This window comes from Monopterus albus, unplaced genomic scaffold, assembly GCF_001952655.1.
Source record: "Monopterus albus unplaced genomic scaffold, M_albus_1.0 scaffold120.1, whole genome shotgun sequence".
Taxonomy (NCBI): domain Eukaryota; kingdom Metazoa; phylum Chordata; class Actinopteri; order Synbranchiformes; family Synbranchidae; genus Monopterus; species Monopterus albus.
The window spans coordinates 528787-553477 of NW_018128000.1; the positions used below are offsets into that span (position 1 = coordinate 528787).

General features: G+C 41.3%; 2 protein-coding genes across 2 annotated transcripts; one reads left to right on the forward strand and one right to left on the reverse strand.

The window, feature by feature from the left end:
- The first annotated feature begins 1784 nt into the window (after positions 1 to 1784).
- On the forward strand, positions 1785 to 8767 carry ddx49 (DEAD (Asp-Glu-Ala-Asp) box polypeptide 49). The gene is made up of 13 exons (XM_020612025.1): positions 1785 to 2309; positions 2657 to 2780; positions 3228 to 3313; positions 4408 to 4529; positions 4776 to 4963; positions 5702 to 5842; positions 6319 to 6394; positions 6794 to 6870; positions 7027 to 7124; positions 7205 to 7279; positions 7612 to 7700; positions 7933 to 8004; positions 8521 to 8767. Exons 1-13 carry the CDS (start codon positions 2195 to 2197, stop codon positions 8686 to 8688), a joined length of 1431 nt encoding a protein of 476 aa, XP_020467681.1. The 5' UTR covers positions 1785 to 2194; the 3' UTR covers positions 8689 to 8767.
- Positions 8768 to 8769: 2 nt separating this feature from the next.
- LOC109966845 (UPF1 RNA helicase and ATPase) lies at positions 8770 to 24659 on the reverse strand. Its single transcript, XM_020612026.1, has 24 exons — positions 23999 to 24659; positions 23458 to 23600; positions 22873 to 22962; positions 22421 to 22588; positions 21226 to 21406; positions 20809 to 20970; positions 20348 to 20435; positions 19966 to 20064; positions 19571 to 19679; positions 19134 to 19293; positions 18691 to 18809; positions 18423 to 18587; positions 17190 to 17304; positions 16703 to 16846; positions 15885 to 16098; positions 15642 to 15759; positions 14943 to 15099; positions 14523 to 14665; positions 13978 to 14152; positions 13706 to 13812; positions 13432 to 13586; positions 12076 to 12296; positions 11614 to 11736; positions 8770 to 11446 (listed from the first exon to the last, which is right to left on the reverse strand). Exons 1-23 carry the CDS (start codon positions 24167 to 24169, stop codon positions 11617 to 11619), a joined length of 3324 nt encoding a protein of 1107 aa, XP_020467682.1. The 5' UTR covers positions 24170 to 24659; the 3' UTR covers positions 8770 to 11446; positions 11614 to 11616.
- Positions 24660 to 24691: the final 32 nt, after the last annotated feature.

Below are 24691 nucleotides of genomic sequence, written 5' to 3' on the forward strand. Positions count from 1 at the left end.
CCCCCTCAGTGGTTAGGGCTAGGATAAGGTTTGTCAAATAAAAGTATGTATGTACATCATACCTATGTGTAGAAATGGCTATAAAGCTGGGCTTGATCTTGAACCACAGAAATACAGCTCAATCTCTGCACACCCACACATATTCACACCTACCTCATATGTTACATATGTAAGGAGGAAATGAAGGTGTCTGAGCAAAGATAATGACAATAAAACATTTACTAACTGTCATCAGAATATATACAAATTATCACTAAGTGAAACATCCCATTGAAGAACTCATTTCAGCAAGCTGCCTACACCACAGCACCCCCTACCCCTCACACAGATAATCTAGATTTCATGTGCAGCAGAAAACTATTCCCATCCAATTTAGCTTTTAAACTGAACAGTTCTTAAACCCGTGTCTCTAAAGGAAAGTAGGCATCATATACTGCAGTATAAGCATAAACTTTATTATCAAGTATTATCAAAAATACAAGGAATTTCACTAAAGCCCAAAGGGCCCCCGATGTGCACAGCAATATAAGAAGAGAATAAAACACAAACCACAAGTAAAAAAACAGAAGACAAAAATGTACACATTTACATATATACAAGTTAAAAAAGAGCTACGAAGTGTAGAATGTTTCTATGTATGTAGAATTTAATAAAATAATGTGTTTAAAAAAAATTGATAAGTCAAGTGACTGCATTTAAAAGTCAATAGGAACAACTCATGGCATTTAAAAGACAGTGACTTATAGTGAAGGCCTCAATACACACAATGTAAAATGGACAGAATACATCTGCACCGACTTGGTACTGCAAGAGTTCTGTAGAGTAGGTACTTTATTGATCCCACAGTGGGGAAATTTCTGTGTTACAGCAGCAATAGAGAACAACCAACATAACACCATAAGAACAAAACTACATAAAAACACAGAAAAGAACACAACGAGGACACAGCTGCTGTAACTTGCTACCACTCCATGCGGCGCATGCGTACGTAAGTAAGTAGTAACAAAAAACACTTAGTCTTAAAATAGACAGTTACATAAAGGCAACAAAGCATTAGAACCCATACACAAGGATTATAAAGGTAGGGTCATCAAAACATTACATTTTACACAGCACAATATAAGCAAATCAAAGGCACCTAAAAACAGGGCAGAGCAGCACTGGAGAGAATCAGGAACAGCAGTAGAGACTAAACAACTGGGAAATCAAGAACAATCGAATATTACTCTCACAATTAATCCCACAATGGGGGAGAGAAACCTGTGTTTCAGCCATAAGGATCTCTGAGCAAATACTTAAAAATACCTAAAGCAGGGCAATGTACAGTATTTGAGAGAGATCAGGAACAGTGATGCAGTGATGTATTGTACAGTCTGATGGCTGTGGGGAGGAATGACCTGCGGTAACGCTCCTTCTTACACTGGGGATGTAAGGGTCTTGTGCTAAAAGAAACATCCACTTAATGTAAAACATGAACAACAATCTGTGATAAAATAAAATATAGGTAAAAAACAAAAGGCAATTGTGGTTAATATCTTGTGCCAATTTACATTTCAAAAGCAACATATGAGCTTTTCCAACCAATCCTATTCACATACATTTTAATAAAAATGTGTTTATTGCTAAACCTTAAAAAAATTAAACTGGAGCCCCTCAAATATCTTGTAAGCAATCGAAGATCACTGGGGGTGCACAAGGAATTGTCTGCTATCCCAGTGTATGACATGTGCGTTTATTAATATATATAATTTATAATATGGTTAAAACTTTGGGGAAATACATGTAGGTTGATTAAATAAAGGCTATGGTATGTCACCAAAGAAAAAACGGGGTTTACTTCACATAATATTTAAACATTCTCCAAAACCACATTTGTTTGTGATTAAAATGAACAGCACGCCAACCAAAATCGGTTGTTGGTCCCGTATGTCATGCTTTAACTGAGGCTGAAATTCATAATTTTGATAGCTCTACGATTTGACCAGCAGAGGGCAGCAGTGCCCGCCTCCAGACTACCCTTCTCTGCCGAAGAAGACATCGACGTCGCACTGTAACGTACATACAGCGACCGGAAATAGCACGTGAGGGTGATTTACTCTACGTGGTAATAGAGTATAGTATTTTTAGTGACTGTTTTGATATACACAGCTCATCAAAATAGCTATCAAGCAGCGGAGAAGGAGGTACATCAGAAATGGGTGACTTTTCGTCGCTGGGGCTTTCAGACTGGTTGATTAAACAGTGTAAACAGCTGGGGATCAACAAACCAACTCCTGTCCAGGAAAACTGCATGCCAGCTATCCTAGAAGGTAATACTAAAACATATTCTCAAGCTTTTTACTTACCTGTAATGTAAATAGCCTGTCTCTATATGTAATGTAGATCTTCATTGAAACATCAGTCAATTCAGTGGTTAGTGCTTTTCAGCAAAGGTAACGTTACACAACCTGAAGAAACTAAAAACTCCAAAGTTAGAAATTCCTGTTGTTTTCCACACATATACTGTATTAAATGTGTCGGCCAGCTCTTGGGGGTCATTTGTTGGGGAAATTGAGAATGTCATGACAGGTGAAATCCTTTGAATTGACAGGGGATATACCAAGTACGCCATGGATCAGAGCAGGTGAATGAAGGTGTTGTGTATGTTTTCACACAGGTCGGGACTGTATGGGCTGTGCCAAGACTGGAAGTGGGAAGACAGCAGCGTTTGTGCTGCCAGTGGTGCAGAAACTGTCAGAGGACCCATATGGCATCTTCTGTCTGGTGCTCACTCCTACCAGGTCAGTACAGACTGCAGTAAGACACAGATGCACTTAACTTTCATGTGCAGAAAACACAAATGAAAATACTTTATATAAATGTACTTTAAAAGCAGCTAATGTTTCTTGTAAACTGCACTTCTTTCTTTGGTCGTTTTATGGATGGTTCTTTAAATGTTCATACAGTCATTTCACATCCAGATATTGATCCAGATCTCAGTGACACTACCTGATTAAATAAAGGTTATGGATATTTCGGAATTTAAATATATTTTGTGAACCTGATGTAATTGTTCTTTATCTTTTAAGAAGGCTTCGACACAAAGCATTTTCACATCTAATCCATTTGTTATTGATGAAGTTAACTAGGAAAACTCAGTTAAGATGAACAAGCTTGCGGCAAAACAGTTTGAAACCTTCTGCAGTGTCAGCTGGCAGTGTTTGGGCTCTGAATGTGATGTCATACAGGGAGCTGGCCTATCAGATCGCTGAGCAGTTTCGAGTCCTGGGGAAACCTCTGGGTCTGCAGGACTGCATCATTGTTGGTGGAATGGGTAAGTACATAAATCACTGCAGGCAGCTTTCTTTTCAGTTCATTCAGCAGCAACAGTGCAACCACAACAATATACATGTAGTATGTGCAGAGAGAATGTGCCAGTGTTCACTGTATGCCTCTCTTTGCCATTTGACTTTGGCACTTCTATTGTCAGGGTTTGTGATGTTGACGTTTGTTTTATACTTAAAGGTGCATTAACTAAGATTTCACACATTGTCTGCTAAATCAAATGAAGATGGGACAGGACATGGCATATCTCAGATATACTACCCCCGTCCATGAATTCATGTGATTTTTAATTTGGGAGTAACTCAAGCTTTGTGTAGTGTTTGTGCCACATTAACTGTAACCAGGGGGTTCTACTAGACTGACCCATTTACTCGTTAGTAACTAATGCTGCCTTCGGGCTGCAGGCTGCATTTTGTGCAGTTTGTCACAACCTGGCATTTGTAACGGTGTGATGGGAGCAGGAGTGGCTTATGGTGTTTTTTTTGAGATGGAGAGAGTGAAAGCTCAGATGTGGTGTTCTTCCTTCTCGATACTTTAGCATCTAAAGCTAGTGTGTTTGCTCTGGTAACATTAGTGACCTGGCATGGTCATGATTTTTTTTTTTTTTTTTTAAGTGAATTCATGTGATTTCTAATTAGGGAGTAACTCAAGCTTTGTGTAGTGTTTGTGCCACATTAACTGTAACCAGGGGGTTCTACTAGACTGACCCATTTACTCGTTAGTAACTAATGCTGCCTTCGGGCTGCAGGCTGCATTTTGTGCAGTTTGTCACAACCTGGCATTTGTAACGGTGTGATGGGAGCAGGAGTGGCTTATGGTGTCAGTATGTTTTGAGTTTCACTAGGCCCTCTAGTCTAAAAGGAAATGACCTACAGTAGCTTTAAACCTATCAAGGAACAGCAGCAGACGTTGCATAGTTTAAAACTGTAGAACCTGATTTTAAAGTCTTCAGATGAACATGATCCAGTGTAAGTGGTACGACTACAGCAGAAGCTAGTAGCTGCCATTTAAACTATTAGTAATGTTTATTTTGTGTGTTGCCTCTCATGTGTACTGACCTCGTCTCTGCTGTGTTACTGACAGACATGGTGAGCCAGGCCTTGGAGCTGACCAACCAGCCACACGTGGTCGTTGCCACACCGGGTCGACTGGCTGATCACATTCGCAGCTCCAACACCTTCAGCATGAGCAAGATCCAGTTCCTGGTGATTTCAACTTTCGGTTCTATATCCTGGGTTTATATGGCTGTGGAATTAGTATTTGAAAGTGTCTTTTTAACAATAAAATTTAAAATAGGATTTAAAATAAATGGGGAATGATAGAAATTAAATATTTATATTAGAAGAAACTTGTCCAGGGATTGTAATTGTTACCGTTCATGTGTTAAAGTTATGAATTTTACATTTGAGAATTTTTTTCACAGTTTGTGATAATGTTTTTGTGTCCGTCAGATTTTGGATGAGGCTGACCGACTCCTGGAGCAGGGCTGTACTGACTTCACCAAAGACCTGGAGGTGATTCTGGGGATTCTACCGCCTAAACGACAGACACTGCTGTTCAGCGCCACACTCACTGACACGCTTCAGGAGCTGAAGAACATCGCCATGAACAAACCTTTCTTCTGGGAGAGCACGTCGGAGTGAGTTACCTGTGGTAGGGAGAAGGCTGAGAGACCATCCTGGTGTAAATTTCAAACTGATGGCTTAACTGGGGATTGCAGCTGTCAAACTGTGTGTGCAGAGGAGACTAATATCGGCCTATGTTATTGGCCTGTATGCTAAAGGAATATCAGTTTCAGCAGAGTGAGAGTAAATCTACCATACAACAGGATAGCACTAGAGTCTTTCAGAAACAAGAGACATCTTCTAAACTAAATGATAAATGTTAACAGTATAGTTTTGTAAAACAAAAGGTAGAACAGGGTTTTTTGCCTTTGTAGTTAATGTTGAACCTTCAACCTGACTGAGCTGCACTGTGATGGGGGCACGCACATTTATTCATTCGTTATTTGGTTTTACTTCTGTATAATGAGCTTATGTAGCTGAGATCATCTTGGTTTATGTTGTGAAGTCAAGCTGGTGAACTGAGCAGTTTGTATGTGGCTGAATATGGCCACAGCATAAAGATGTTTTTTTTTTTTTTTTTTTTTTTTTAAACTGCTGTGCAGATTTCCACTTTATGTGCACACTGGAATATACAAGTCATCCCGATTTGGTCCTTACTATGAGTGAGAAAGCATTTAATTATCCTCATACCTTTGCTCAGTCTGGGCCTGAATGTACAGCAGCTTCAGGATTCTGTACTGTGACCACAGTGCTTGAACCTCTGAGAAAACAATTCATGTACATAGAAGAATGAATTGTCATATTGTTAACAGAACACGAACAGTGGAGGAGCTAGACCAGAGGTATATCCTCACCCCTGAGAAGGTGAAGGACGCCTACCTGGTCCACCTGATCCAGACATTCACTGATGAGCACGATGACTGGTCCATCATCATCTTCACTAACACATGCAAGTAAGAAGTCCTGAAGTGATTCAGAGGTCATATATGTTGTGCATCTTTACAGTCTAGACGGGGGGCGGCTCTAGAAAATATTGGTCAGGGTGACAGAATCAGAGAGAGGTGGCACATTTCAAATGTGTAAAAAGCAAATTAAGCCTCTAATCCTGTGAAATAATAAACCATATATTATTAAGAATCACAGTTTATTCTTTGTAAAAATGAGAAACCGAGTGCCTCCTTATTTACTCCCAGACAAACATCACTGCTGCACAGTGGTTCCCTCCACAGAGGAGAATCATGCCCAGTACTCCACAACAACACAGAGAAATGAATGCAAACATCAAGTTGCATGCATAAAACTAATGTGATCAGTTTCAATTAGAAAGAAATTGTTTAATAGGTGAATAGAAACTTGGCCAAAAAGGAAAAAAAAAAAAAAAAAGTTTTTGAATTTTTAATCTTTGATCCTTTTTTTTCTTTCCTCACAGGAACTGCCAAATTCTTACCATGATGCTGCGGGAATTTAACTTTCCAACGATCTCTCTGCACTCCATGATGAAACAGGTGAGAGTAGCGCAGTTTACAAACTTATCACAGCTCGAAACTGTGGCAGGCACTGATCACTGAGGAAAAACATCAGTAAGTAAATTTCTGAGGGATGTTTCTTTGGGTTATGAGGAAGAATCCACCGTGTTGAAGGAATAACAGTAGAAAAATATCTTAATCTGTTTAAATGCAAATTTAGGTTTTGTCATAGAAAGAATCTGACTTTGCTGTGTGAAGAGAAAGGTGAGCCTTCCTCAACAAGCATGTGTTGAATGTGGAAATCATATTTATCCCATTAAAGGGACAAAGGCAGAAACGGAAGAGGCTATGTGATAATAGAGAAACTGTCACTTGTGAGGGATTAAAGTGGATTAAACCAGATGAACAGACCCACAGAATAAACTCTGTCTCCTCCAGAAACAACGATTTGCAAACCTTGCCAAGTTCAAGGCCAGTGTCTACAAAATCCTGATTGCAACAGACGTAGCTGCCAGGTAAGAGGGCTCCACAGAGCGTCCCCATTTTTTGCATATTTAAAAATCTGTTCTTCCCAAAGTAGCCACAGTGTTTTAGATTGAGTGTTCATACAGGCATCTGTAGATTACAGGCTGTGATCACGTTACTCTAACATGGTCTTTTCTGACTCACAGGGGTTTGGATATTCCAACTGTCCAGGTCGTCATCAACCACAACACCCCCGGCCTTCCCAAGATCTACATCCACAGAGTCGGACGAACAGCAAGAGCAGGTACTGTCAACTTGGAACAGGTTTTTAGTAAATGTTCCTGTTTTCCTGCAGCAGCTCATATGTGACACCTTCTTTCATAGGAAGGAACGGCGTGTCCATCACACTGGTGACGCAGTACGACATCCACCTAGTCCACTCCATTGAAGAACAGATTAGTAAGTCTTTTGGTTCTAAAGGCTGCAGGGTTTGCAGGAATAATTCCATTTCCTTCATGTTTTTTTTGGTTTAATAGACTCTGATCCAACATGAGGGCTGTCAGCTGTGAATTTTGGTGGAACATCTGGTTTATTTTAAATGAAGATAGCGGCAATCAGATTAGAATGGCAGCCGCACAGCCTAGAAATGACCTGATGGATAGACTGTTTGTTGTTAATGGCTATGGCTAGGAGAGCATACATGACCATGGCAACGTATGAGGAAACTGAAAAAGCAGGAAGTCCTAAAACATCTCCAGCTGACCACAAACTGGTCTAATGTGTTTGTACAGAGACGAAGCTAAAGGAATATCCCGTGGAGGAGAAAGAAGTGCTGAAGATCCTCACGCAGGTCAACGTGACCAGACGGGAGTGGGAAATAGTATGGATTTTTCTTTTCTTAATATTCAGTCTTTATTTTACCACTTACTGGTTTAGTACAGTGAGAATTTGTTAAAAATGTTGGTGTAGGGGAGAGTACTGATGGATCAGCCCTAAATTTTGAACATTCCTCATTATCACCAACAGTAACTCAATTTTCTAGTATTTACATTTTTCAAATTGTGATCAGACTGTGTAAATGATGAAGTGTTTTTTGGTCATCTGTCATGTAGAAACTTGAGTCAACAGACCTTGATGAGAAGAAGGAGATCAATAAGAGGAAACAACTGATTCTGGAGGGGAAGGCAAGTACACTTGTCTGCTGTTCATTTACGTCTGGTTTTGGCACATCTTAAGTCAAATTTAACGTGTAAATGCTCAAGATGAAGCAACAAAATATCAGGTTCTTCTCTACAGGTCCTGTGTTTCTGTGCATTAAATAACTGTATATTCATACTAAGGTTAATTTCAAGAATATAACTTGGTGTTAACTGCGGGGCTACCTAGAAAGTCTCACCAGTGCACAGTACATCATATGAAATTTGTCTCTGGGCAACCTTGTGAAAAGATTCTAAAGCTACATTAATAATGAATACATATTTACTAGGGTTTAAATTGAGTATTTGGAAATAAACATATGCTTATGAACTCGGCCCCTTTAACATGACTTGATCCAACTTTTGTTCTGGTGGTGCCAATGTGCTCAGGGTTGCTGGAATATACATATGTATGGAAGTAAATCCAAACATTTTTGCAGGGTTCCCGTTTGAGACCAACTATGCTAACAGTCAAACCAATTTCTGATCAAACCTCTGTTCCAGGATCCAGACCTGGAGGCCAAGAGGAAAGCTGAGCTTGAGAAGATCAGAAGCCAGAAGAAGAAATTCAAACAAAGAATCCAGGAGAGCATCCAGAGACAGAAACATGGACAGCTGAAAAAAAAACTGATGAAGAGAAAGCAGAACAAAACGAAACAGGCAAAGGTGTGAAAACCTCTACTTGTATACATACATGTTTTGGTGCAATATGTTTTATATTTGTCAGCATCTGGAAATAAACTTCAAACAAAACCTACTCAATTGGACTTTATTGATTCAGTTTAATAAGATGATGTAATGAAACGTCACTACAAATAAGATTGTTTCAAATAGGTATTTACATCACATTGAGATCTCCAGTCCAATTTGATCTCTGCATGATTGGATGCAAATGGTTAATCTACAACTGAATCACCTCAGTGATTACTGCGCATGTTGCAGTTCACTGTGGCTCAGGAGATGGGGAAAAACACCAAAGCAATAAAATTCCGACAGCGGGTTTTTAAAGCTACAACATGTTAGGAGTTCAGCGGTACGGATCGATATGTGAAATGAATCGCACAAATGAAAAGTTGTCAAAAAAAACCCCAGCTACTTTCAAGTTAGACATGTCTATTCGCAACATGATTGTCATACCTGCTGGGATGAGAAGCAGGTGAGAAACAACACTGGAATACATTCTGTGTTGAGAAAGTTTTTTCTGGAAGAGTTACAAAACTACAATCCCGCGGACAGTTTGAAGAGATACAAAACTCTAATGAACAACATTTCATTCCATTTGTCAGCAAACTGCTACAAAATTCTTTAGTAAAATCACACAAAATGGCTAAATAACACCCAATTTAACAGAATAACACAACGCATAAAGCAGAAAATCACCTGACAAAAGCATAGTCTGGATCAGCTTGAGGTTCTGGTTCATACAGCTGTCCAGGAAGGGAAATCAGGAACTCTACATAGTGCAGGCAAAACAGTTTTGCACAAATCAAAGTCCACAGAAGGAAAAAGAAATTCTACCAGTCTGTGTCTACTGCACAGAGAAGGAAGGTGGCTTCGCCCCCCCAGCAGCCCATCCTTTACACAACCCAGCAGCTGAACTTCTTGACCTCATCATTACCTGGCCTGATATTAAATAAAAAAAAAAAGTCCTTTCCTCTGGGTTCCTTGAGCCCTGTGGTGTCCGGAGGGTTTAAATGCTGGTAGTTTGATTTTCTACATTCATACTTGTGCTGCAGCTGTTTGTGAAGATGATTGGTTATAGGCACTGATTCAGGGTTCTCACTTCTGTTTCATTTATCACCTTGCCATCATCTTATCCATACTGATGGTCCTTTAACTGTCTGTGACTGGAGTAGGTTCATTTTAAACTATACAAAGAATCCTTTCAGATTAAGATGAATTTTAAAACAAGGTGTATTTGAAGGTTCTGACAGATTTTCTTTTTAAAACCTGATTATCTGTAAATCAGAACATTTGGGTCACTGCTGACATACGTTTAACACTGTGGGGCTTGGTAAATCGGCCACCAGCAGGCGAACATTAACAAAATCAAACTGCTGTGTGAAATGACACTTGATCAAATTTGTGGTACTGAAGGTAGTCAAGCCATGTTTCCCTCTAACATTTCAACCCTGTCCATGACCTGAACTTGTTTTCCAGATGGGGAAACCCTCTAACCCCTCTCTTCCTCTGCCACCTTCCTTTTCTACTAGTTACCTGTGGTGGATTGATTAGTTTCACCTTGAGCAGGGATTTGTGTCATGAGTGTAGACAGTCCACAGTCCCCTGAGGAGTCACTCAATGCAAAGCATTCAAGCATTTGCCAAACTGAAGTGTGCACAGAGTGTTTAAAAAAAAAAAAAAAGCAGTCAGGCCATAAAGCACAGCAGGACATCATGACCCCAGTTTTCAGAAGATTAAAATAAAGAAAAGCCTTCGCTGAAACATCAAATGACACCGAGTTCAATATTCAGTGCTGGTTGTGTTTGATTGTTTCAATGACTTTTTTGCAATTTTGTGCTCCATTATAAGAAAGGTACTTCTGAGAAAAAAAACTCCCATGATGTTTGTGGTATCAGTGGGATTCGTGCCTTGAGAAAAGTCTGAAATCCCTGTGCCCCTCCACCACTGACGTGCGGTCAAAACCACCCCATTAAACCCCTAGTGAACTATTCAGTGGTTCTCGAGGCAAATAAAAAGGTATTTCAATTCAAGGCTCTTTAATATTAGACTTCAGCACAGAAACCATGTTTTTGTTTCCTCTCCGAGTGGTTGTGTTGCTGCTTCCTGCCGAGGTACAGCAGATGTCTTTTGTTGCTACTCTCCTCCCGTGATAAACCTAATTTTAAGTAGTCTGGGATATCATACAGATTACGTAACTAACCAACTTTTAGCATAGGGATTTTGTGTTGCCTCTTCGAAGGCTTTCTGTGACCATCCAGGTTTGGAGAACGAGTTCTTCAAACTGAGCTGGGAAGCTTGGGTCCTCATCTGAAGACATCTATAGAAGCATTAAGAGCTTTCCTTTCTTTCCTGGAGGCTGTGGGGTGAAGGGGATCAGTTGGCTTATTTGGATACCCCTGAGATGCCACTGAGATCTCTGCTGCTTCCCTCTGCAGCTGGACCACACACACTGCACTCTTCTTGACTCTTCTCCTTCACTTTGCATGGGCACTGGTCCCTGCCTCTCGCTTGGTCACACGGCCTCTCTTGCCATGTCCCTGCCTGTCTGTTTGAGCCTTCTTCTTCGTCTTCTCACTTATTTCTCGCGCTGGTCATCGATTTGGTTTCGCTATCCCGTCGCTTTCACTCGGTGGTGCTTCGGTTGTAGCAGAGGAAAACAGGTATCCATTTTGTCTTTTTATTATTTCCCAGTTAAAAAGCTGATGAACTAAGCTCAGATCAAGCCTAGCTCCGTTCTTCAAGCATCCTGCAAAACAGAAAACCAGTTGTTTTTAGTTTCTGTCAAACAGCTGGGAGAAGCCTGCCCGTCTAACTGATGATTATCACCAGTGTCCGTGTCAAACTGAATGTCACTCTGCCAAACTCTTTAAAGCTACTCCTGGAAGCTTCAGGCCTTGGCATTTATGTGCTTACACTTTAGTACTGTGACAGTCCGGTCACTCCGCCATGCTGGTATGCACGTTCACCCTGGTAGGTTGAGTCCTGGGACAAAGCCACATCGATTTGGGACTTGAACTCGTCACCCAGGTAGCTGTCCTGGAGAACAAAAAGGACAAAGTACATTACACCCAAACACATTATCTTTTACTGTTCTATCTTTATTATCCTAGTCAACCTTTTAAATCTGAAAACTAACATCTTTTCTCACAGTGTAAAGTATATGAAGCACCTCACAAACAGTACCATATAGTTCATACCAGAATGCCAGCAGCACCTATAGTAGGGATCAGTTAGAGTCAATGAGCTCATTAAAAAAATACAGGAAATATGCAACAAAGTTTTTTACAGTATGCATACTGCAGGTACACCTGGCATCCTCTTATTGATCTTGTGCTATAAGATCTTGTCACACCTCTAGTAATAGTGATGCCTTACCTGGGAAAGCTCTGGCTGGGAGAGGCCAGGCTGGCTCATCTGAGAGGGTTGGCTCATTGAGATGTAGCCCTGCGTCAATGGCCCCTGGGAGAAGGACTGGGAGGCCCCATCCTGGCTAACCTGACTGTTTGGTCCATTACCCTGACTGGCACCTTGGTTTCCTGAGCCACGTACCCTCTGGCGCCCGCCACGGCCAGGCTTACCCTTCATGGCTCCACGACCTTAAAGAAAAGAAAACAAACAAACAAAAAAAGATCAGAACCACAGTGGAAACAAACATGATCAACCATCACTCCCAACATCATAACAAGGTTCCAGTAACTTGACCGGTGAAATATCAGCTCTTTTTATCCATAATTCACAGGACAGGGGTTCTCAAACTTAATATTCAAAAGGTCCAAATCTGATTTCTATTCAACATCAAAGGTCCAGAACAATTAGTGATAAACAAATGACTTTTATTGAACTTACTTATAACTTACAAGCGACTTACACTCACCAGCCACTTTATTAGGTACACCTGTGCAGCCATATGCAAGTCAATGCAATACGTCTACCATAACATCTGTGTTTATGAAGCTCAAAACAATTGTACAGGTGTGCCTAATAAAAGTGGCCAGTGAGTGTACATTCACGTTTAAGGCAGTCTGAGACAAAATACATTCAAGCCTAGTGGGGAAAGAACGCCACGGTTTGACTTTCTGAAGCTTCAGTAGTGGTTCTCTCTTGCCATGTTACAGATCTCACAAACAACTTGTTTGATGATTCAGAAAGATTTTAACTGTCGAAGTTTTGCTGTCCTCACCTCTGTATTCTCAGTCTCTGTGCAAATCAAATACAAAGGCCTTATGCTGGACTGGGGCAAAATGAATGCATATTTCTCTGACCGCTCAGTTTTCTTGGTCAACTTTTCTTTTCTTTGCACATTTGGATAGTCACCACATTGGTGACATAATGTACACTAAAAGAAGATGCTGAAGTCTCACTTTCTCATGCCGAAAGACAGAATGTGAGCTCTTGTTAGCTAACTCGGTTGCCTGTTTGCCGACCCTTGAGCTCTGTCACTTGATGACCTTAAACGTCACACACTCACTGGCTGTCAACACTGCCATGACAATGATGCCAAAAAGGGAAACAAGTCATAGAACAAAGAAGTAACATACTGAAGAACTAATCCAAGCTCGGGACACTGCTGGTTATCAGCTGTCAAAACTCCATACCTTGACACACCTTACATTATGGGGTATTTTCCTGTAATGTAATTGGATTACATACTCCCTCTGGACCAAAACTGACAAACTGGATTCAAGTTCGCTAACTTTCACTTTATGTAACTATCTCAGCGCTGTACTGTACCTGCGGCTGGCCCATTGGTCTGAGCCAGGTAGCTGGGTGGAGGCATTGGTGGCATCACCAGGTTGAATGGTATGGGGATATTCATAGCAGCCATGTGAGCAGGACCTGCCCCAATCATCCCGATCTGGTCATGAGTTTGAAAGTACATGTTCCTGCTGAAAGAGAACATGCAGGACAAGGTTCGTGCCAGTTTTTAATTAAAACACCACCAAGCAAGCTTAATGTTGCTGGACAGTAAATGCTGCCTGTTGATAAGAAAAGGTCATGCCATTACATCATAAATAAACAAAAATAAATACCTGCATTGCTGCGGTCATAGGCAGAGCCAGGGATGAGGGCCTCACGAGCATCGTACATCACTGTGCTCATGAAACGTCCCCCCTAAAATAAACACCAGTCATTAGAAAGATTTGGATTTTGGGATTTAACCAACAGTCTCATTTATCCAATATCCCTAAACCCCAAAGAGTTTCAATTTAGTATCAGAGGACTTTAAAAAACTGCCATTATGTTGTATGCATCTCCAAAGCACTTTGTTCCACTCACAGGGTTGATGGTGTTGACCAGCTTGCGGGGCTTGCTGAACTGCATGAGGCTCTCCCTCAGGTTGTTAAGGGGCCCTTCCACCAGGACCTTCTGCTCCTTGTAGTTGTTAAGCAGGTTGTTCCACAGGGGTTGTTTAGAGAGGGCCTTAGGGTTCCCCACAATGATCACACCATACCTTCATACACAACACACAGAGGACTGCTGATCAGTATGGAAATAACAGTATGTGTAGAATTTTTCCTGATAATTACATCTTTCAAATTAATCTGGCTCAAGTTTGTGCATAAAGAAATTCCAGTAGTCTCATGAACTAATACATATAATTAGGGAGATGGGCATTTTAATATAAATTGTCATCACTGTTAAAGAGTGGATTCAATGTGTGTTCACACTGCAACAAGTCAAAGTATTCAACAGTTGAACTATGTGAATTTCATTATTCCTAATCTGGTTCTACGTGGAATTCAAAACAACTCAGAATAAACCAATGAGCTGGCTGTGTGCTGTGCCGAATTTCTTCAACAGTCCTGAGGTTTTTTTTTTACCTGGCTCTGGTCAGCGCCACATTGAGACGACGAGGATCATTTAAGAAGCCGATGCCCTGATGCTCATTCGCACGGACACAAGACAGGATGATGAAGTCCTTCTCTCTGCCCTGGAAGGCATCCACACTGGCAATTTCCACTTGCTACAGTTGGATACAACACAAGAGGAGATTGCATTGTAAGAACAAAAAGATTTTTGCCCAAAACTGCACAGAAAGGGACTTAACTAATGAGAACATGTCAATGTGAATTTAATTGTACTTTCAGGTCTTGTCTGAGACGTCTTTAGAAAGTTGCCTTTGCCAAAGACACATAAGCCCAAACCGCTCTGCTCAGTTAACATTATTTTGAATATACAAATAATTTAATTATCTTAGAAATAATGTTAGCTAAAGTTAAGCCTCATCTCTCAGGTGGTACCTGATAAAGTTTGGTGTGCAGGGAGCCACTGAACTGCATGTACTGGACCAGGTAGGAGCGCTGACCCTCGTATGGGGTGATGATACCGATCTGGTCGGGTTTGGCTCCAGCCTTCAGCAGCCTGGTGGTGATCTTCTCTACGTTGGAAGCCTCCGTCCTTAACACATCAGCATCCGTTAAATAAAGAACTGCTCAGTTCTGGGAAAAAGTCTGAAGTTAATGGCTAAACACATCTAGGGTGCATCAACTTTGCAACCCCTGCAAACTAAGGATAAGAATAACTACCCTTGTGAAAGCTGCAAACAGATAAACACCAATTAGTGATGTGGACGCAACCTTTACTGCATTGCTGAGGTTGAAGAAAAATCTACTTAAAAAAAAAAAAAAACTTGTCTGATTGAAGTCTAGTCTCCCTTAACAAGGTCCATTTATAAAAATATACTGATTATTTTTAAGAAACTGTACTTTGTTTATTGTGACTGACAGAGGGAAGGATTCCTTCATAATTAGGTATGCCCTGCACTATCTGAGCTTGTCATACTGGTTTTGATGTGAAGGCTGTGGGTGAGCACTTACAAGTGTGGCTTCGGTTAGACCTTTCCCTGCTGTTGTATTCAATGCACTTTGTATAAAATGAATAAATACAGATCTCTGAGTTAAATTACACCAAAAAAAATCCAAAGAAATGTGTGATGTTACCTGTTGAGATAGGAGGTTCCAGAACTGGCAATCTCCTCCTGGCCCTGAGTCACATAGAAGAACATGGGCTTGTCCAGCTGTGGCCATTGGAAGTCAAAGCCTTTCTTGATGCGGTCAGCTAGTGGAGAACAAGGATGTTCTTTGAGAATTTATACATCATTTTACCTGCTACCGTTGTAGCCACAGTGGAAACTAATTTCCCCTCCATTAAACAAGACAATGACATGCTGAATTTTTACATACCTGCAGTGACGCCATTCTGCAGGGAGCCCTCATAGAAGATGTTGGAGGGGAAGGCACTGAGAGCCGGGTGCATGCGATACTGGACCTGCAGGCGGATTGGCCGGATCCCCAAAACTACCAAGCGTTCAAACAGGGACTGGGACAAGCCTGCCTTGGCCGCTTTCTTACACATCACCACAGGACCTAATTGGCAGTGGTCACCCACCAGAATGAGCTGTGGGAAGGAGGATGAGTCACACAAGTGTGAAAAGTGAGTTAATGTACAATACCTGCAGAACAGGAAAAGCTTTTATTTCTGAATGTTCATAACAAATCAGTGTGTTCTGTCTAAAAAGACATTATCCATATTGTTAAGTTGTATGATTTCAATAAAAATTGAAATCAAAATTTTGAATAATGCTGACAGTAGCAATTACACATGTTCCTACAACACCCATTTCTTATTGTTTTCTTATTGTCATGACATTATTACCAGCTTTTGCTGCAAGACCCTGATTTCAACAAAAAACATTTAAATTCCTTCAGTGCTGAAAGGTTTTTCGCTCACTGCTAGAGTGAAATAATGATACAAAATAAAACATGAGCAAATGTGGGGTCATGGTAGTGTGGTAAACATTTCCTGCTCTTAAAAGCTACAAAGTTAAGCTACATACAGTACTGAACTAAAGTCTAAGGACATGCACACATATCTGCACCTGTACTGTCACATTACAGACAGAGGCGATCAGTCAAAGATACTTTCATATTTGAATAACACAACTGTGTTTAAACATTACAGTGTAACATCGTGCGCTGTCTTGGCCAAACACTGTGTGTACCTGCTTGGCTCCTAACACCACAGGCACCATACACTCAGGCTCAGTGGCCTGGGTGCTCTCATCAATTAGGATGGACCGAAACTGCATCTTGGCCAGACGAGGGTCACCAGCCCCAACACAGGTGCTGCAGATCACATCAGCATTCTGGACAACACAGAGAAAGATAAGTTTCTATCCTCAAACAAAAACAGGAGTCAGGATACAACAGTGAAGCACAACAAAGCAGTACACACAAAAATTACCACAAGCGTCCTTGATATCATAATCCTCAGTATGGAGGTGATCAAAGCTCTTGGTTACACAGAATAATGAGCACAGTCAGAAAGGGTTTGGACTCTTTGGCTAAAACACTGTTAAGCTACCAAAACCTAAAGAGCTATAGCCTTTGTATACTGACTGCTCCCAGCTGCAGCAATAGGAAACCATTAATAGTGTAAACACTTCAGTTTCAAACCTGAGCCAACTTAGTCTTTGAGATCCTCCTTACCATAAGCAGCTCCCTCTCAGCTGTGCGTTTCAGAGCCCTGTAGCGCTTCTCATCAGCAGATGACAGTTCACCAGTCTCATCCTTCAGCTGCTGTAGTTTCTGAAGCTCTGGCATACTAGGGAGACAACAGCACACCAGGCTGACTACAGACAACCCTGACTAAATTCACATTGGGAGTTCTACACAAAAATGAATCTAATGATTCTGTTTAAAATACATCAATCCTATGGTGGCAGCAGCCTAAAGTTTAGAGCAATTTACTTGCTTCAGCAACATTTCAGGTTCATGCAAACCAGGGCTCAATATTCACAACCTCCAAATTAAATTTGAATGAGTCAGTGTTTCAGGAGGTTCAGTTGCAATTGCTGGTACAGACATTCGATACCTGTCATGCCTGAAGGTCTAAACTCTAATTAGATTTTATTCTGTTTGAGCACCTCTCCTCTAGGTGAGCATTAAAGTACATACAAATTTACAAATAGATAGAATATTAAACTGCAAAGCCAAAGGACATGCTTAGGGCTCACCTGAACCTGACTTTAGATTCTGTTTATAAATGTGTGCCTGCCCTTAGTGCCAGGAATCATAAAAACTGGTGCCACATTTTAAGAATGAGTATGGGAACCTGGTGAATTTTTAGATCAAAGCGACATAAGTTGTTCTGGCCACTGAGGGTGAGAGTGTAATGTCACCACCCAGCCACTAGACGGCTTCTTTGTTTCCAAGTTTATCCTAGTGTTTATGTTCTTAGAGCAAGAAAAACTGTTTGCCATGTTAAGAGAATTCATGTCGCTAGAGAGTGAGAAACTCACGCTATCTTCAGTTGTATATCGTTGAAAGAGCATCGTCTGTAAGTACATACGTTTATACTGCTTGACAATGTGCTTTATGTTTGATTGTAGTAACAGGGAAGTTAATTGCTGTAGAGCTAATTATATTTTGTTTTCTTATTTTGTAGTTTTACCACTCATACATATCAATTCCTGGCACACTGTGCACCGAATGAGAAGGAATAAAAAAACCATTTAGTGCAATACGTGTGTGGATGGGTTATCTGTCTGCCTAGCAAAGAATTCTTCAGAACGCTCCCAAGCGAGGGCAGAACATAAGTAATAAAATAAGCCATTCAATTGCCTCTGCTCTATTCATATTTGACCTCCTAGTTACACAACTGGCTTATGCACCTTTGGTCAAGTGTTGGTAGGAGAGTTTGTTTCCCCACATGCCACTGACCTGTCCATGTTGCTGATCTGGTTGTGCAGAGCCAGAAAAGACACTGGTGACTCGATGGCCTCCCGGCTCTTGGCACACAGCCTGACAACCTTCAGCCCAGTTTTGTCAATCTTCTCAGTCAACTGGTCCACAGCAATGTTACTGGGAGCGCACACCAGAACTGGTCTGTAGGACGTACAAATATCCATCATAGAAAGAATTTGGACCAATTGGCAAAACACAATTGCCGGAGTAGCAAACAATGTAACATTATAGGTTGGTGTCTTACCCGTTGCCCTGTCGGGACAGGTGGTAAACAATGGTGGCAGAGGTGACGGTCTTCCCAGTGCCTGGGGGACCCTGAATCAGACTGAGAGGTCTCTGTAGCACCGTCTTCACAGCATACACCTGAAAATACAAGAAAGATGTCTAAGTGAATTGTTGCAAATACAGATGCTAAACCTTCCTTTAAGCACCTTAATTAACTGATGTGAAATCTAAATCACACATTAAAGCCAAAACAGATAATGTTTTGCCTGCTTAAATAAAGGTTTGCCCTCCTTAACCAAAGTCACAAGCTTCCACTGTTACCAATACAATGATGTATATGATGAATCACAGTAAATGAGACAACTTGTATTTTATCTGATAGTAATGTCCTGAAGAGACAGGAAGAAAATCTGTGGCAGAGTGACAGCAGTCACTGAGACTGAGTGCTCAGTGAGGTCCAACCTGTGAATGATTTAGGTCAGGCAGGCCCTGGGCAGTGAAACGCTTTGGCAACTGGCACTTTATGGTGGCATCATCCACCTCGTGCCCCAGCAGTTTGTGGTAAATGTAGCCAGACACTGAGGTCTCATCCACAGCAAACGTCTTCAGGGCGCTCTGCATCCTGCAGGAACACATACACAAATGTCAGTCATTATCACACTTTTGCATCACCAGGAAATTGTCTTTGCCAAAAATAGAGAATTTGCATTGACATCTTTGCTTTGCAAATGCCATACGTGCATTTACACAAAAATTATCTCCTATGAACGGTTTGCCAAAGGAAAAAAATGAAAAGGTCATATTCCTCCTGTAGTGTGGAGAGGTTGGTGACTTAAAGAGCAGTAAAATGACATGTTCACATCACGTTTAGAATTTAAGGGTTTAAAATTTCAACCTACCTGTCAAAAGAAGTGGACTTCCACACAAAGTCCACCTGGAAGTTGTGGGGGATTTCCACAGGTGCTCCAACACTGCTACGCAGCTCAATGGCAATTTCATCCCCATAGTCTTAAAATACAGGTTAAAGAAGTCCAACATTATCATTATAGTGTTTCCCTTATATACATTTTGCAGTGGCAGCCCACCACTGAAATTATTGCAGTCACTGCTTCAGAATTTTTATGAAATATCATGCATAGGGTTTTTAATTTGAAATGATGGATACAGGAAGTGGAGACACATAGCAGTTTATAGTTTGATTGTACACTCTCTGGGATTAGTGCCAGTGTAATGAGTCACATTTGAAGACACTGTAAAGCAGTGAATGGCCAGTTGTTACCAGTGCAAAGGATACTATCAGGAACTTTGATGACATGGCCAATGCCTTTCCACAACGGAGCCAGGTCTCCCTTATACCGAAGACAGATCTCGTCACCTTGCATCAGCCTCATATCTGGGATTGACAAAAGGACACAAGTTAGAAACCCTTCTACACTCAAAATAACTAAGAAATAAACAAAGGAGGATGGGCAATGTTCATGATGAACTAAATGATACACAACCATGCACCTATACAACCCCACTACAAACAGAGGCAAGAGCAAAACCAAGCGCACGTGGCACCAAAAGTTGCAGGGTTGGGGGAGGTTGCGTGCAATTCTCAGGACCGAAGGGGGATGGGTGGGGGCTTCACATGCACCACAAAACCACTTGGAGGAAGTAAAAGTCAGAATTACCACCTGAATCCGTCTTGGGCAGTGTGAAATAGGCAATCCGCTTTTTATTCAGCCCCAGGTCCCACCTGACTGTTATATTGTCTTGGGTCTGTAAAAGGAAATAAAAAAAATATATATCAACAAAGATTAACTGGCAAAAGGTATAATATCACATCCCTGTAACATTATCCCTTACACTGTAGAGGTGCAATAAAAACCAAACAAAAATTCAGTGTGGTCTAGATCACACCTGTAGTGGGAAAAACACATCATCACGTGCATCCTCTTTAACCATCCAGTGTGATCAAGCACAAGAATATAATAATCTTTAATGTAAATGTAACATTATGAACAGGATTAATGGATGTTTGAAGAGAGCTCCTATGTCACCTAAAACTCGATCCACATGTAAAGTAGATGACCGTGAACATTCAAGGCTGAAAAATGCCAGAGTCTCCAGCTTTGAAATTTTGCTCAATTACCTGGGACTCCTTAAGCTTCTTGTCGTAGTCAGCCTCCAGTTTGACCAAAGGGCCAAAGATATTTTGGTACTGGTAGGCATCCTCATAGCGCAGCAGCACATGCTGGGGTTCCTCATCCACACCGGGTTTCTCCAGGTCTTCCAATGTGGCAGTGGGATTGTCCTAAAAGTAAACAGTCACAACATTTCTAAACATATGTACATCACATCACACACTCTTGTTCCACTGAGATTCCACTTCTCACAGGCTGAAGCATTTTAAAACTAGTAGGTAGATAACAATCCTTGAAAGCAGCTATCACTTACAGCCCTTTAGCCTGTGGCAGTCGCTTTATGTTTGCAACCCTCTGGTCATAAAGCACTACTCAGAACAACTACTGTAACCCTGGAGAAGCTTCCCAGCATGCCAGGTGCATACCTTCCAGAGCTCCTCCAGCTTGTTGATCTGCTGGGCGGTGATCTGACGGGCTCTAAGTTGTTCCTGCTCTGATGGGATCTTCACCAGCCAGGACAGAAAGCAGCGGTCTTGGATCAGTGGTTGCCACAGTGAGCTGTCCCAGTTGATGTCTTTTAAACTACTCTGGCTGGCACATGGCTGTCTGCATGGAGATACAAAATTCAGACAGACAGAAACTTAGCATATGTATGAGGCATTGCAGTAATCACATTCTTGCAAAGGACAGTACCAATTCTGCTGCCTTAAACTGAATTCTCATTCTAGTTTCTTGTATACATATGAGCATAGAAAGAGATAAACTCATGCCACCATTTGGACTGAATAACATGTAACTGACTGGATTTCTGTAGTATACTACACAGCATACTGTACTAGTGAATTCTGACCTTTTTAGGAACTTGCAACTTCACTCCAATCAGTACAATGAGCACCGTGGTGTTTTTAGCAGAATGAACAGAACTAGGCACTTTGACTGTGAGGAAAGTGAAGATGTCACATTTCTGCAAGCTTTTTGTTGTTTCATTTCTTCAACAGGTGTGTGATTGTTCTCTCCATTACTGTTGGTTTTGTTGCATATATTGAGTGTTGATGCCTGTGTAAAATGCAACCTGGTGCCTTGCAGTCGGCTTTACTTTTGTCATCACTTATCTTAAAATATCCCTGAGCTGCTGAAATTTCTTCTCTGCCACCTAACCACTGGCTCAGCCAGCATGAGGCTAATGTCATGCTGCCATTAATTGGTATCAGTGGGATAACTTTTATGAGTACGAGTACTAGAGGGTAGTATCAAACCCAAGGCCCAAAACTGGTATCGACATCAGTGGATCCCTAGTAAAGGTTTACAGACATCAGCAGTAGCAGGGCCTTCCCCTAACAACAGCTGCAGATCAACTTGCTGACTACACAGCAAAGTTCCATTTTGGTGGGAGTATGGAAATTTTTTTTGTGCGTGTGTGTGTGCGTGTGTGTGTGTGTGGCATTATGCACAGATTTCTGAGCCTCAGGAAGCAACTCATGTAAAACCTGAACAGACATTAAATAAACGATAAACTTCCTGTTTCGGAATTTGCATATGTAGCTTTCAGTGCATGCTCCAGAGTAGCTTATAATGACTGAACATGGGCAATGGGTGTAGGACCATATACAAGGCACTTGCCTGCAGAGTAGCACCACCACAGAATCGGCCTTGGCCGGAATGAAGCCCAGGAGGAAGACATTCCGACAGCCACAGTTGTAGCATTCCAGCACCGTCTCACTCAGCGGCCCATCTTTATGCAGTGTCACTTCTTTGCATTTGGCTCTCACCAAGTGGTTCACAATGTGGCTGCATGTAAGAGGGAGTCCAGTGATTTTTTAAAAATCTATATACTTTGACTGCGATGACATAACCTATTGATAGTTTGTGTAGTATACTGAAATACAGTTGGAAAAACAGGACACTGTAGATTATTTTTGTCTTAAACATTATAAATAAGTCTGCATATTACAAATGTCAACGGCTAATTGAAAATAAACTTTCCTAGCAATGGAAATACAAAGAAAAGGGTTGTATACACTACATCATACAGAAACTGTGAGGAATGAAATGAAAAGGAGTTCAATACACACCTGCCTGAAGTGTTGCCACGTCCATTGCAAAACCACTTTTTGCTGGTATTGCAGTACACCACACACGCTGGATCATGGATACCACAGTAGCTAAAAAAAAACAAACATATAAAAACAATGTTTTCATTACTGCAGTAGTTATTCACACAAACACAAAACTTTGACAAAATGTAAGACCATACCAAATTGAGAACAGGTTAAATTACATACAAAGTGCACAAATGCTATTACTTGTCTGGGGTTAACACACTATCCAACACATAATATGTGCTTTAAATACCCAACAGTGAACATGGCCTTTCATGAGATTCTGCTCTTTAGCGACATGCTACTACAAAAAAAAAATCAGCTAGGTGTGCAAGTCAGAAATAAGTAGTACTTGTAAACTTTAATAGTACATTGTTTTATCAGAAAGGTGATGCTAATGAACACTGCTGAATTTTGAACCCTTATGGCCACTTGGTGTGTAACAAGGCCAACACCTAAAATAAATACTATAAATATAGTACTTTATTTCATCAAAAACGCGAAAGCTGTAATCATTCTCTTGGTGATTTACAGTAAACAGACATCCTGTCACTGTACCTGCATGCGTGCACAGGTAGGTCTTTGGTGTAGTACGTGTCTTCTTCATCCTCCTCAAAGTTGAGCTCGGCTAATAGCTGGCTGGCTTTGGCCACGGAGTCATCCACTCCATTGTTGAGAAGACCCTCATCAGGACCATTTACCTGTAGCACAACACAGACTTGACTTAATGTTAACGATCAGCAGGCTGCGTCGAGGAAACGCTGCGCGGAAAATATAGCAGTTAGTTAATTAACATTATAAGTTGACAGGTTGTCGGTGCTCTAGACTCTTATCTTTGCTGCATATTATACAAGACTGATTTTCTTCCAATAATTCAAAACAAACGTGCCAAAGCAACTAACATTACTTTGGTTTAGTTAATGGGCTTGCTAGCTAGCAGCGAGCTAACTAACGGTAAATGTTAGCTAACATGAACGTAGGTAACGCTTGATTCAACATTAGCGAGATAGCATGCAAGGTTGGATCGGCTAGCTAACTGCCGCTAGCCTCAGTAAACCGCGCTTCATCGTGACTTCCTGTAAAACTGAAAACATCAGACCTGGCTGTCCAGCTGGCTTTCGATCTGGCCTTGAGTTTGCGTCTGGCTAGGGAGGGTGAAGTCAGTGAAGTCGTACTCGGAGCCCTGGGTATCCGCACCGAGCAACTCCGTTTCCTCGGTGTCCAGAAAGGTGAGGGTCTGGGAGCTCGGCCCGTACGCCTCCACACTCATCTCGACTCTCAACTTTCGCCCTAATGAACCGTTTCCGGTGTTCGTATAAAGATAACAAAATCCTCACAATAGTTGTGTATCAATCACTTGTTTACAGCCCGACGCCGTTAATCTGAAATTGAACCCAAATAAAAATGGAACCGAACAGAATCTCCGAAACAGCAAGTCCAACAGCGATGGTGACAGAATTCACTGCGCCGCTCTACGTGTGACGTTAAACTGTAGGCTGTACAGACAATTCGTCAATTTGAAGAGCTCTCACTCTGATCTTATTTCCGAGTATCAAAAAAGAGTCGCAAAAAGCTTCAGCCATGAAAGTGGGAAAATAGCCCTAGTTAGACAACCGTTTAAAGATTCATGTTTGGCAAACCTTTCACAGCCTCAAAACATTTTGTCATGCCTCATTGCCTGTTTTTATGTGTAAGGGTATTTTGGTGTCAGATCAGCGATTCTTCAACCACATCGTCTGTTTCCCTCTCACATTGCGTTTCTCTCCTGTTAGAATATTTCCCATAGTAGGAT